This window comes from Exophiala dermatitidis (genome assembly GCF_000230625.1).
Source record: "Exophiala dermatitidis NIH/UT8656 unplaced genomic scaffold supercont1.3, whole genome shotgun sequence".
NCBI lineage: Eukaryota > Fungi > Ascomycota > Eurotiomycetes > Chaetothyriales > Herpotrichiellaceae > Exophiala > Exophiala dermatitidis.
In genome coordinates this window covers 1,311,901-1,324,615 of record NW_008751648.1, presented here as the reverse complement: position 1 = coordinate 1,324,615, position 12,715 = coordinate 1,311,901, and the positions used below count along the sequence as shown (strand labels likewise).

The 12,715-nt window shown below is 51.6% G+C and overlaps 1 protein-coding gene across 1 annotated transcript; it reads left to right on the top strand.

Moving 5' to 3' along the window:
• The first annotated feature begins 5,304 nt into the window (after positions 1–5,304).
• On the top strand, positions 5,305–12,645 carry HMPREF1120_03476 (1,3-beta-glucan synthase component FKS1). Its single transcript, XM_009157548.1, has 4 exons — positions 5,305–6,172; positions 6,261–6,429; positions 6,483–11,765; positions 11,822–12,645. The coding sequence occupies exons 2-4, from the start codon at positions 6,275–6,277 to the stop codon at positions 12,174–12,176; spliced, it is 5,793 nt and encodes a 1,930-aa protein (XP_009155796.1). The 5' UTR covers positions 5,305–6,172; positions 6,261–6,274; the 3' UTR covers positions 12,177–12,645.
• Positions 12,646–12,715: the final 70 nt, after the last annotated feature.

Below are 12,715 nucleotides of genomic sequence, written 5' to 3'. Positions count from 1 at the left end.
ACAGAGACTCTCGCCGTGTACTGGGATGGTAGGAGGAAGGGGGAGGAGAGTGAAGATGAGGTAGTAGTCGTACGCGCAGTGAGACGAGGGCCAGGGATGAAACGGCGAGATGATAGCACAGTGCAGTTGCTGTTTGCGCAGTTTAGTGATGAGCGGTGCAGTGGTGCCCGCCGCAGCCGATACCCACCGGTGCCCACTACTACGACTCAGGGCCACCCACTCCCAGGGGCAACCAACGACCATCACTACAGGAGTGGTACCTAGGCTCCTTAGGCTTCAACACGTTCACTCCAGGTGGAATCTGCGCTGGATGTGCCAGTGCAGAGGCGCAGCAGCGTGGGAAACGTCACCACCGACAGGACTATTATTTATTTACCTTATTGTAGGGGAAACAGCAGGCTGTAGGGATCCCCAGGCCTAGGACCTGCTGCACCTCCTGTTCCCGAGCCATCCGTTGACAGCTTTCAAAGGTGTCTCCCACGAACTGCAGTACTGTTCACTATAACGGCGCCTGCACCTGGGTGACGACCCCCTACCCTCCTAGGTACCCGGGCCATATCCAAACAATCCCAGAACCTCTCACCGAGATCCAGAGACTCGGTATCGTCTGGGCCCTTCAGTCTGTGCTGTTGTTTCTATCTGGCACCGGAATCAACGCAGTCTGGCTCATCCATCCGGCTTCAAAAATTTGCCGCAGATCTATGTTTGTGTTCATACTTGATGCTGGCCAGCTATTGCCAATCACGGTTAAATATTTGCAGCCGCACAAATACCGTGACAACGCGTCCTCTCCGCCTCGCTGCTCCCTCTCTTTTCCGCCTCGACCAATGACACTCTGCTGGCAGTCTGGATCTTTTAGCTTTCAAAACCCCTGATCCGTCGACGATGTTTCCTTTTACAACGTAAACTGCAATCCGACCGTGGTCGAGATTCTGTCTGTGTTTCCTCGTTTACAGGAGGGGTTGAACCAGCAGGCTTTCGCTGTTCCTCGTAGGAGCGCACTGCATGATGCGTAGTCGTGTAAAATGCTCCTTATACTGCAGTGTAACTTGATCGGGGGTGTAGTCCTCGATATCTCCTAGTTTCACACGATCGCCTATGATCCTACTACAGTGGTAGTAGTCGAGCATGTCCTTGCAACTTGGCGACACGCTATTATTGCTATTAATCTCGGTTTTTTCTATTGGCCATATTGATGTCGAACAGTATGTAGCCTACCGAAGCCGATTTGTCTTTCCTAGTTTCGCTTGTCGGCAGAAGCAAAGGTGCGAAGCTGGTCAACCCTCTCCAGGAGAAACGAATCCGCGAATCCTTCGACTGACATGGGGAACAAGCCAGGAGCATGGCCAGCCTTGCCAGTCACATGACTGAAGGTGTTGCATACAGTACCTAAAGGGGTTTGATCCGGGAAGCGATACAGCAGACGGTCGCATACTAAATTAAACACAATGCTGAACCGCGCCCTTGATGTGAGTATGAAACTGCCTCCGCATCATAGGAGGTTATCGTCCTGCGGCATGACTTCTCTAGTGAAGGAGATTTCGCTTTTCTCAGGAGTTGCGTCGCATAAAGTATGGTTGTATTACCACGTTGTTGGGAGTACCTTGAGTCGTGGACTCCCATCTCTCTGAGATGCCAAATGGTCCCTGTGGTGGTACTTGACAGGTTTATTTAGCCTTCTAGTTTGTTACGATGTGATGTCCTCCACAAGGGAAGCTATGATAAAAGACCTCCAAGAGAGCTGAATAAAGTTGATATCGATATCTGACCATAGGGCTACCTGGTCTCATGCACCAATCAAGGCAATCGAAATAACCCATGGTGCAACAGAAGGTTGATTAGCGTGCCTGTAGTGGCCATGGTCGAAGAATTCTTCGCAGATGGTTCTCGTCCTGGGAAGGATTGACTGCTTTGTCGGGTTGCATCGCCGGTGATGGTGATACTAGCTGGAGTCCGATTGACACCGTCTAAATACAGCCTTTGAAGACTCACCGCGGAACTGATCGCTTGAAGGGACGATGAGTAATTCTCGATAGCCCAAGGTCCAGGATGCGCCCGAACTCAGGGGGCTTCTTCTGTATTTCCATGATACTGAAGCTGTTCAGCCTCGCCGTTGTAAGTAGCGACCCAGAGGAAGGCGACATGCGTGGTCTCGTCACAGAATACTCCCAATCGCTCTTACTTACGCCCTGTATCTGGCTGAATAAAATATATGATGTGGAAAAGTCACTGGTGCCAGTCATGACCCAATTCGAGGGCGAAAGAGGTCCGTGGGCGTTCCGTCTTCACGCAGTTAAGAGAACTTGGCTGGCTTCACAGCGAACTCGAAGGAGCTCGCAGCTAGGCTAGATGCTGGGAATGCGGAAATGAGGTTGTGAGTCTCTAGTGCATAGGTAGGCTTGTGCACACACGTGCCTTCAGAGATAGTCTGATCTTCCTATACGGCCAGAGTCCTCTGGCACATCTGCAATATTGTACAAAGTACAGCACACGCTACGAGTAACAATTCTGTTCAAGTTGTACACTGGACGAAGAAGCGACGTTTCACAGCAAAGTGCTCCTCCCCAGTCTACAACTGACACGTGATGATGTAGGACAGCCTCCGCGATTGGTAGGCCGATCAAGGGACGTTCAAGGGTACAACGTACGACTACGAGTAGTAGTCATTTAGCTTTCTCGCAAGCTGGATGAAACGAGCATGAATCGGCCGTTGTTCTCTGTCACAAGTTGTCGGGCCTCGCGGGTTTGCCACAAGTAGATAGGCAAGAAAATAATGCCAGATTATCCATCGTTGGTGTTGGGTGATAAAAAGAAAACGCATCATGCATGTCTCACCAAAGAGGGTCCCTAGTCGCAAGATCTGCTACGAGCAAGCCTCGAGGTCTCCAGATGTGTCTCGGCCCCCGAGGAGCATGGACCTTCGGTAGAAAGTCAAAGGTGGACGAGACGATCTGACACGCCATCAAGCTACAGTCGAATTTGCTGGTTCGCTCGAATTTGATTCTTGGGTCGCTGACCGTGTCAGAAATGATTGCGGGTAGCGGCCGGGTCTCCTCTTGGTTCGGCCACCAGCAAATCATGTCGTCTTGAAGTATTACGGGCCTCCTGCACCCCAAGACAGGGACATGGAAGAGTAAAACCATACAACGACGCCGGGGGTATCTTTCGTTAGTGCGCTCTCGCTAAACTTTCCCGAATTGGCCGCCAGCTTAGTCAGGATCAGTAAAATGACAGTACAGTACCTGTTTCGACAACAACTGCCACACTAAAGCGCAAGAAATGTGTAATACGCTAGTGCCAACTGGGAAAGGTGGAAAATTATTACGCGCTACTCTACTTATGTACTAGTGTGCCACTAACGAAAGATTGCCCAGAGGTGTTGTATGCAGAGTAATTAAGATAGGGCTCCGCCGCTGCGGCAACTTTGTAGTATCTCACGAATCGCAGCTCAACCCCCTGAGCCCGCCGCGCGCCATTGTGTTGATGGCGCTCAAACCTGTCAACCTTAAAAGGCATGTCGCCACAGCCACACGAAGCCATCCCCTGGCTATTGTTTCCCACAAAAGCTTGTTTCGTTCATAATGCGTTGTATTTGGTGCATGGAAGGCTTCGGACTCTTTGTGCTGGCTTGTTTGTTCCGGGCCACACCGAGGAGCTTCGAGCGCGTGCCCTAGGCGGCCTGTGCTCATTCATAACGAGTGTCAAATCACGGCTCGAAAAGGAACAGAAAATTCGCACGCTCATCATGATATGGAAGAATATACGGGCCCAGAAGTGCATGAAAGAGTCTCCTTCCGGAATCTCTCAATTCCGTGTGCTTTGCCACGCACTTACTGCACATCGTTATCCGGCGCTCCACCCTCGTCAATGGCTGGATGATCGGGGGGCAAGGCCCACCAAATGGAGGCCACCGCAAGCAGATGCTGGTGCAGCATCGTGTACAACGTTATCGTACGCTTTTTTAAAGGAAGTCAGATAACCGTCATGGTCACTGCAAGCATTCGTTTGGGTCGGGCAGCATTCAACACTCAACAAAGTAATAGAACTCTTGTGGATAGCATACTATGAGGCGTCAAGTCCATTGTTAGTAGCTGTGTTCCTTGTAGTATGAGGAGGGACGAATTATGCAGGAATGCCTGTGTAGTCTTTTCATGTGAATACTTTTAGTTTGGCGTTCTCAGTCAGAGGAACCTTCTGTACCCCAGCACATACCTAGGTACAGAGTGTATACCTGCAAGTCACCAGTAGTAGCTGACGATACGGCACTGACTTCCAATGCAGTGGTGCTCTAATTGCTACATACTGCAACTTGCATACTTTAATACTCATCATCATTTAAGATCGTGTCAAGTGTCCGCAGCTCCCGGGTAGTTCGAGACCAGGCGACGGGTAGCTGCATTTGCCATATGTTTCGTTTAAAAATATCCGACATGCACTTGCGATCTGCGACTCCAAACGCCTCTGCTTCCAAACGCGGGTTGTGTAACCATGGTACAGAATGATGATTCAAGGATTGTGTCTCGCGATAGTGAGGAGGCCGGCGATGGCTGGCCTCATCCTGTTGACTGCGTCCCGAGATCGACCACATTCCTAGGATCATGCAGTGGTTGTCAACAGCAGCTACCTCGATACCAAGCAAATTATATGTGTGGCAAACTTCTTGATCGTCAGCATCAAGCGCATAGCCACACGGCAAGAAACACAGCAGATCCCAGCCACGAACCTGCCATATGTTCAGGGGAGGTTGTCTGATCCTGGAAGCCAGGTGCCGGAGATAGCACTCTTGGCCGCACTACGGCGGGTTGCCAGTCCGTAGCGTAACAAGCGATGCTTCTTAACGTGGATGGATGACGCTGGAGAAGGATTCGCAATCAAGGCATGAACAGCGAATCACGGCATGGGACGGACAAGCTGCGGTGGTTCTGTGCCTAATAGCCTTCAGACTCAGGGTGGATTGCACTCGGGGCGACGGGGCCTTGAGCGAGGATTGTCTGTGTGCGCGGGCAGTCAACAACATTTTTTTTCTCGCTTTGTCCGCGTTTGTTGAATTGGTAGCCTGTGACTGTATGCCAATAAGCCATAACTTTGTTGTAAGTAGTGTTCTGGAGAGGTCACCGCGTTCAAGCAAGCTAGATGAACAGCATGCAATGTCGAGCTGCAGATCTGGCTGGTGGCGAGGCGAGCATCACTGACTGTCTCTCCTGGTGCCAGGGTGCTACGACTGCTGAAGTTGTATGCTGCGCTGCCCCTTGTTTGCATCCCGGGCCTCTTCCTTGATGAGCAGCTGTCACGCATGCCCGGAACAGGACACGCTAGACCTGATCTAAGCCTAAAGCCAGTTTAGGGGCGCTTTTAGGCACGCCCTCTGCGGCTCCCCTGCCCCAGCGCCCCTCTAAAATCAAAACCCACCCACTCAGCCGTTCCAACTAAGGCTGGTATCTTGCTAAGCACCTGGGCCATCCAAATTTCTGGCCGTCGCACGCCCCCAGTCCCGAAACAAGCAGCACAGCACCACAGCTGGCAGAGGCAGAGAGGTACTGGGCACCGGCACTCTCAGAGCTCCGCCTGCTCCCCTTCACTTGCCCGCCAATCCTGCTTTTCCTTGGTTCCTGTTCTCGCCTCCTCCTGTTCAAACTTGAACGAGCCTTGCCTCTCCATTCTGTCGTTTCTTTTTCAAATCTTCTCCTATCGCTTTCTCCCCTTCACTCGCTTCTATCGCTGCGAGGACAGGCAGGTGCATAGGGTCGCTGTTGTTTACAGAGGTCCTAGGGAGCTATCAAGCCTGGGAAGTGGTCAGCCTTCACTGCAGCCAGTCGACAAGCCACGCCTGCCGTGAACGCGCGCTCTGCAGCTGCATTGGCTGAGCAACCAACGCTCTCCCCCTTCATTCGTTTCACAACAACCACCACCGCGACACCAGCATCCTCTTCACCTGCGATTTTGACGTTTGTTTCTAATCGTCTACCCGCCACCGTCCTGTTCAACCTCAGGACAGACAAGCCGGCAGCTTGGCGGTCATTCTAAGCAACGTTTTTCACCATCATTTCCCTCGGCGCTCCTCCTAGGAAGACATTCGCTGCTCATAACTGCCTCATCGCATAATATCACCACTACTTCAAAAACCACAGATCTTGTATAGTCAAAAGAGGCTGGTTGATGGGACTGTTTTAAGGTATGTTGCAGGAAAAGGGCGTTCGACGAACTCCAAGGAGCTACGGGCCTCTTGAAAAATGACGGCTGCTAACACTGCGACCCTTTAGAAATCTCGCTCAACATGTCTGGTCATCCTCCACCCCAGCAGGGTCAGCATGACGATGGCTATGGCCAGCAACCGCACGGTAACGATGCCTATTATCAAGATGACAATGGGTACCATGATCAATATGACTATGGTCACAATCAATATGGCGAAGGCTATTATGATGAATCGTAAGATCGTCATTCACTCTATTTAACAATGCTTGGCTAACTCGGATGTGCAGTGGCTACTACAACGCAGATGCCTCGAACCCCTACCACAACGACGGCGGTTACTATGAAGGTCACCAAGGCTACCAAGACGATTACTACGACGGCCAGTATTATGATCAAGGAGCTGCAGGCCAGCAACAATACCAAGGTGGTCAACGCCCAAGACGCCGTGGTCAGGATTCCGAGGAAGATTCCGAGACTTTCAGCGATTTCACCATGAGATCGGACATGGCTCGGGCCGCCGAAATGGATTACTACGGCCGGGGCGACGAGCGATACCATAGCGGTTATGAAGGACAGGGAGGCCGTGGCTACAGACCGCCCTCTTCACAGATCTCATATGGTGGTAACCGATCTTCTGGTGCCTCGACCCCGATCTACGGCATGGATTACAACAGCACTCTGCCTGCTGGCCAACGCTCCCGCGAGCCCTACCCAGCCTGGACTTCGGATGCGCAGATTCCCTTGTCAAAGGAGGAGATTGAGGACATTTTCCTCGATCTCACAGCCAAATTCGGCTTCCAACGGGACAGCATGCGTAACATGTACGATCACATGATGACACTCCTTGACTCGAGAGCTTCTCGCATGACGCCTAACCAGGCCTTGTTGTCTTTGCATGCCGACTACATCGGAGGTGACAACGCCAACTACCGCAGGTGGTACTTTGCGGCTCATCTGGACCTCGACGACGCAGTCGGGTTCGCCAACATGAAACTCGGAAAGGCCAATCGTCGAACTCGCAAGGCACGAAAGGCCGCCGCCAAAAAGGCAAAAGAGAACCCAGAAAACGAAGAACAAGTTCTGGAAGCCATGGAAGGGGATAATTCCCTTGAGGCTGCTGAATACCGCTGGAAGACGCGCATGAACAAGATGTCCCAGCATGATCGCGCTCGGCAAATTGCGCTTTACCTGCTTTGCTGGGGTGAGGCCAACCAAGTCCGTTTCATGCCTGAGACTCTTTGTTTCATCTTCAAATGCGCGGATGATTACCTCCACTCCCCTGCTTGCCAGAACCGCGTGGAGCCGGTCGAAGAGTTCACCTATCTGAACAACGTCATCACGCCGTTGTACAGCTACATCAGAGATCAGTGCTACGAGATCATCGACGGCAAGTATGTTCGGCGCGAGAAGGACCACAACAAGGTCATTGGGTATGACGATATCAACCAGCTATTCTGGTACCCTGAGGGTATTGAGAGAATTGTCCTCGAAGACAAAACTCGGCTCGTTGATCTGCCTCCTGCCGAAAGATATCTGAAGCTTCACGAGGTGAACTGGAAGAAGGTCTTTTTCAAGACGTACAAGGAGACCAGATCCTGGTTCCACTTGGTCGTCAACTTCAACCGTATCTGGGTCATCCACTTGACAGCTTTCTGGTTCTACACGGCTTTCAACTCCCCAACACTGTACACCCACAAGTATCAGCAGCAGCTCAACAACAAACCACACGCTGCTGCTCAGTGGTCTGCTGTTGGATTGGGTGGTACGGTGGCGACATTGATCCAGATTATTGCAACTCTATGTGAATGGTCGTATGTGCCCCGAAGATGGGCTGGCGCTCAGCACCTAACGAAACGACTCCTCTTCCTGCTTGGTGTCTTCGTTATCAATATCGCGCCCAGCGTCTACATTTTCGGATTCAGCCAGACGTCAAAAATTGCTCTGATCCTCGGTGTTGTCCAGTTCCTCGTTGCTCTGGCTACGTTCTTCTTCTTCTCGATCATGCCACTTGGTGGGCTGTTTGGAAGCTATCTCACAAGGAACTCTCGCCGCTATGTTGCCAGTCAGACCTTCACGGCTTCTTACCCCCGGTTGAGAGGCAACGACATGTGGATGTCTTATGGCCTTTGGATCATGATTTTCGCTGCAAAGTTCTCGGAATCGTACTTCTTCCTGACGCTGTCATTCCGAGATCCGATCAAGATCCTGTCTTACACCAAAATCCGCCACTGCCAGGGTGATGCCATTCTCAAGACGTACCTCTGCAAGTACCAACCACAGATTCTGCTTGGCATCATGTTTTTCACCGATTTGATCCTGTTCTTCTTGGATACCTATTTGTGGTACATCATTTGGAACACGGTCTTTTCAGTGGCGCGGTCTTTCTATCTTGGTGTTTCCATCTGGTCGCCATGGCGAAATATCTTCTCGCGACTGCCCAAGCGTATCTACTCGAAAATCCTTGCCACGACTGACATGGAGATCAAATACAAGCCAAAGGTGCTGATCTCGCAAGTGTGGAACGCTATTGTCATCTCTATGTACCGAGAACATCTCTTGGCCATCGACCATGTGCAAAAGCTCTTGTACCACCAAGTGCCGTCAGAACAGGAGGGTAAGCGCACCCTTCGTGCCCCGACCTTCTTCGTGTCACAAGAGGATCACTCCTTCAAGACCGAGTTCTTCCCAGCTCAGAGTGAGGCCGAACGTCGTATCTCTTTCTTCGCGCAGTCTCTCTCCACGCCTATACCAGAGCCGCTGCCCGTGGACAACATGCCAACTTTCACCGTCCTCATTCCTCACTACAGCGAGAAGATCCTCCTCTCATTGCGCGAAATCATTCGCGAGGATGAGCCATACTCTCGTGTCACACTTCTAGAGTACCTGAAGCAGCTTCATCCGCATGAATGGGACTGCTTCGTCAAGGATACCAAGATTCTTGCGGATGAGACCTCCCAGTTCAATGGCGACTACGAGAAGTCCGAGAAGGATACCGCAAAGAGCAAGATTGATGATTTGCCGTTCTACTGCATCGGTTTCAAGTCTGCTGCTCCCGAGTACACACTTCGAACTCGTATTTGGGCTTCACTGCGTTCTCAGACTCTCTACCGAACGATCTCCGGTTTCATGAACTACAGCAGAGCCATCAAACTGTTGTACCGTGTCGAAAATCCTGAGGTGGTTCAAATGTTCGGTGGTAACTCTGACAAGCTTGAGCGCGAACTCGAACGCATGGCTCGCCGGAAGTTCAAAATTGTAGTGTCGATGCAGCGTTATGCCAAGTTCAAGAAGGAGGAACGCGAAAACACCGAATTCTTGCTCCGCGCCTATCCCGACTTGCAGATCGCCTACTTGGATGAAGAACCCCCGCAGAATGAAGGCGAGGAGCCACGACTCTACTCTGCTCTTATTGATGGCCACTCGGAACTCCTCGACAATGGCATGCGACGACCGAAGTTCCGCGTTCAGCTTTCTGGCAATCCTATCCTTGGTGACGGCAAATCTGATAACCAAAACCATGCCATCATCTTCTACCGTGGCGAATACATCCAGCTTATCGATGCTAACCAGGACAATTACCTGGAGGAGTGCCTGAAGATCCGAAGCGTGTTGGCCGAGTTCGAGGAAATGACCACAGATAATGTCTCACCATACACTCCTGGAATCAGTCAAGCCAAGGCCAACCCTGTTGCTATTGTCGGTGCTCGCGAGTACATCTTCTCCGAAAACATCGGTGTCCTTGGTGACGTCGCTGCTGGTAAGGAACAGACTTTTGGCACGCTCTTTGCTCGTACCCTGGCGCAAATTGGCGGCAAGCTCCATTACGGCCATCCTGATTTCCTCAACGGCATTTTCATGACCACTCGCGGCGGTGTTTCCAAAGCTCAGAAAGGCCTTCACCTCAACGAAGATATCTACGCGGGTATGAACGCTCTGATCCGTGGCGGACGTATAAAGCACTGTGAATACTACCAGTGTGGCAAAGGTCGTGATCTTGGCTTTGGCTCCATCCTCAACTTCACTACCAAGATTGGTACCGGTATGGGTGAACAGATGTTGTCTCGAGAGTATTACTACCTCGGAACTCAACTCCCACTGGACCGCTTCTTGTCATTCTACTACGCCCATCCCGGTTTCCACATCAATAACATGTTCATCATGTTGTCTGTGCAGATGTTTATGATCGTTCTGATCAACCTGGGAGCGCTGAGGCACGAGACCATCGTTTGTCACTACAACCGCAATGTGCCAGCCACCGATCCGCTGAAGCCTACTGGTTGCACGAACCTGACGCCAATTATGGACTGGGTCGAGCGCTGCATTGTATCCATCTTTATCGTCTTCTTCATCTCCTTCGTCCCGTTGGTTGTACAAGAATTGACTGAACGTGGATTCTGGCGCGCGGCTACTCGTCTGGCTAAGCACTTTGCCTCAGCCTCGCCAATCTTTGAGGTGTTTGTCTGTCAAATTTACGCCAGCTCGATTCAACAGGATCTCTCCTTTGGCGGCGCTCGTTACATCGGTACTGGTCGTGGTTTCGCCACCGCCCGTATTCCGTTCGGAGTTCTGTACTCGCGCTTCGCTGGGCCTTCGATCTACCTGGGTGCTCGGTCGTTGATGATGTTGCTGTTCGCAACCATCACGGTCTGGGGAGGATGGTTCCTGTGGTTCTGGTTCTCTCTATTGGGTCTCTGCATCTCGCCTTTCATATTCAACCCTCACCAGTTTGCCTGGAACGACTTCTTCATCGATTACCGAGACTACTTGCGATGGCTCTCCCGTGGCAATTCGCGTTCGCACGCTTCTTCCTGGATTGCCTTCTGCAGACTGTCGCGTACGCGTCTGACAGGATTCAAGCGCAAGGCCCTTGGCTCTCCGTCTGAGAAGCTATCTGGAGATGTTCCTCGGGCACACTTCACTAGCTTCTTCTTCAGCGAGATCGTGGGCCCCTTCGTGCTCGTTTGCCTCACGCTGATTCCCTATCTCTTCGTCAATGCGCAAACAGGTGTCACTGCCGACGTCAAGCCGGCCACGAACTCTCTTATCCGTGTGGCAATCGTGGCGTTTGGCCCCATTGCTGTCAATGCTGGTGTGCTTGCCGGTTTGTTCGGCATGGCTTGCTGTATGGGTCCCGTCCTGAGCATGTGCTGCAAGAAGTTCGGATCTGTTCTTGCTGCCATCGCACACGCCGTCGCAGTCATCATGCTCTTTGCTTTCTGGGAGGTCATGTTCTTCCTCGAGGGATGGATCTTCGCCAAGGCACTACTGGGCATGATTGCCGTGGTCGCGATCCAGCGGTTCGTGTACAAACTGATTATTGCTCTTTGCTTGACCCGAGAATTCAAGCACGATTCGTCCAACATAGCTTGGTGGACTGGCAAATGGTACTCGATGGGTTGGCACTCGATGTCGCAACCGGGGCGCGAATATCTCTGCAAGATCACGGAGCTCGGATTCTTCGCCGCCGATTTCATCCTTGGACACACCATCTTGTTCATCCTCTTGCCAGCCCTCTGCGTTCCTTACATCGACAAATTCCACTCGGTGATGCTCTTCTGGCTGCGTCCCAGGTATGTGATTTCCTTTCCTGGCACCTTCAGTGCAAAATGCTAACAAAAATCAATAGCCGCCAAATTCGTCCACCGATCTATTCCATCAAGCAGTCTCGTTTGCGCAAGAGGCGTGTCATTCGCTACGCCATGTTGTACTTCCTCATCCTCATTGTGTTCATTGTCCTCGTCGTTGGACCCGTCATTGTGCGCAAGTACATCAAGGGTCTCCCTAGCATCCCGATGAAACTGCTTCAGCCCACTGGACAAAACAACAACGACACAATGACCGGCATCACCGGTTCTGCTCTCCTCAATTTCGGACAAGATGCTACGGCCGCCGGTACGGATGCCGCCGCTGCAGCTGCCACCACCTCGTCAGACTCCAACGATCCTTTCAGCTTTGGAGGTGGCAGGTTCGTTCGATGGTAAATACCGCGAGCTTAACTGCGAAGCGGTGCCAGTATACATTGCTGCGAAGAGGAGTTGCATGACACGGCAGAAACGGTGGAAGATCTGTCGTTGGAACGTGGCAGGGAGCAGCACCCCATGACAAGTAATGAACGAAACGGCATAGACGAGCAGCCTTTCACAAAACAGATAGGTGCTTTTGCAGCAGGGGTTCTTTTTTCTTTTTCTTTTTTTACTTGTGCACTGTGGCAATCATTGGGGAGTGGCGCTGAAGTGATTGGAACATGGTTTACTTTGTGTTCGTTAGAATAGCCGTACTGTACATGAAGGCAATGGTCAATTTGCAAAAGTCGGCAAACGATGATACTCGACTCCTGGAGCCCGTGCTCGTCTCTCTGGATAATGGTACTGTATAAACTACCTATAGTAGCTGCCTGGTAAGATGACTGTTTGAGAGTCTGGGTGGGAGTGGTCGGAGATTGGATTTCCCCTTTTGCGTAGTCACGTGATCTGTCGCGCTGCCCGATTCCTCTTCCAATTTGAACGTGTCAGGGCGGGCG

What these genes read in the sequence shown, in the direction of transcription:
- HMPREF1120_03476 (XM_009157548.1), top strand. Translation starts at nt 6,275, where the DNA reads ATGTCTGGTCATCCTCCACCCCAGCAGGGTCAGCATGACGATGGCTAT. An exon ending in GAAGGCTATTATGATGAATC is followed by an intron (nt 6,430 to 6,482) that starts GTAAGATCGTCA and finishes TCGGATGTGCAG; the next exon opens with TGGCTACTACAACGCAGATG. An exon ending in CTCTTCTGGCTGCGTCCCAG is followed by an intron (nt 11,766 to 11,821) that starts GTATGTGATTTC and finishes AAAAATCAATAG; the next exon opens with CCGCCAAATTCGTCCACCGA.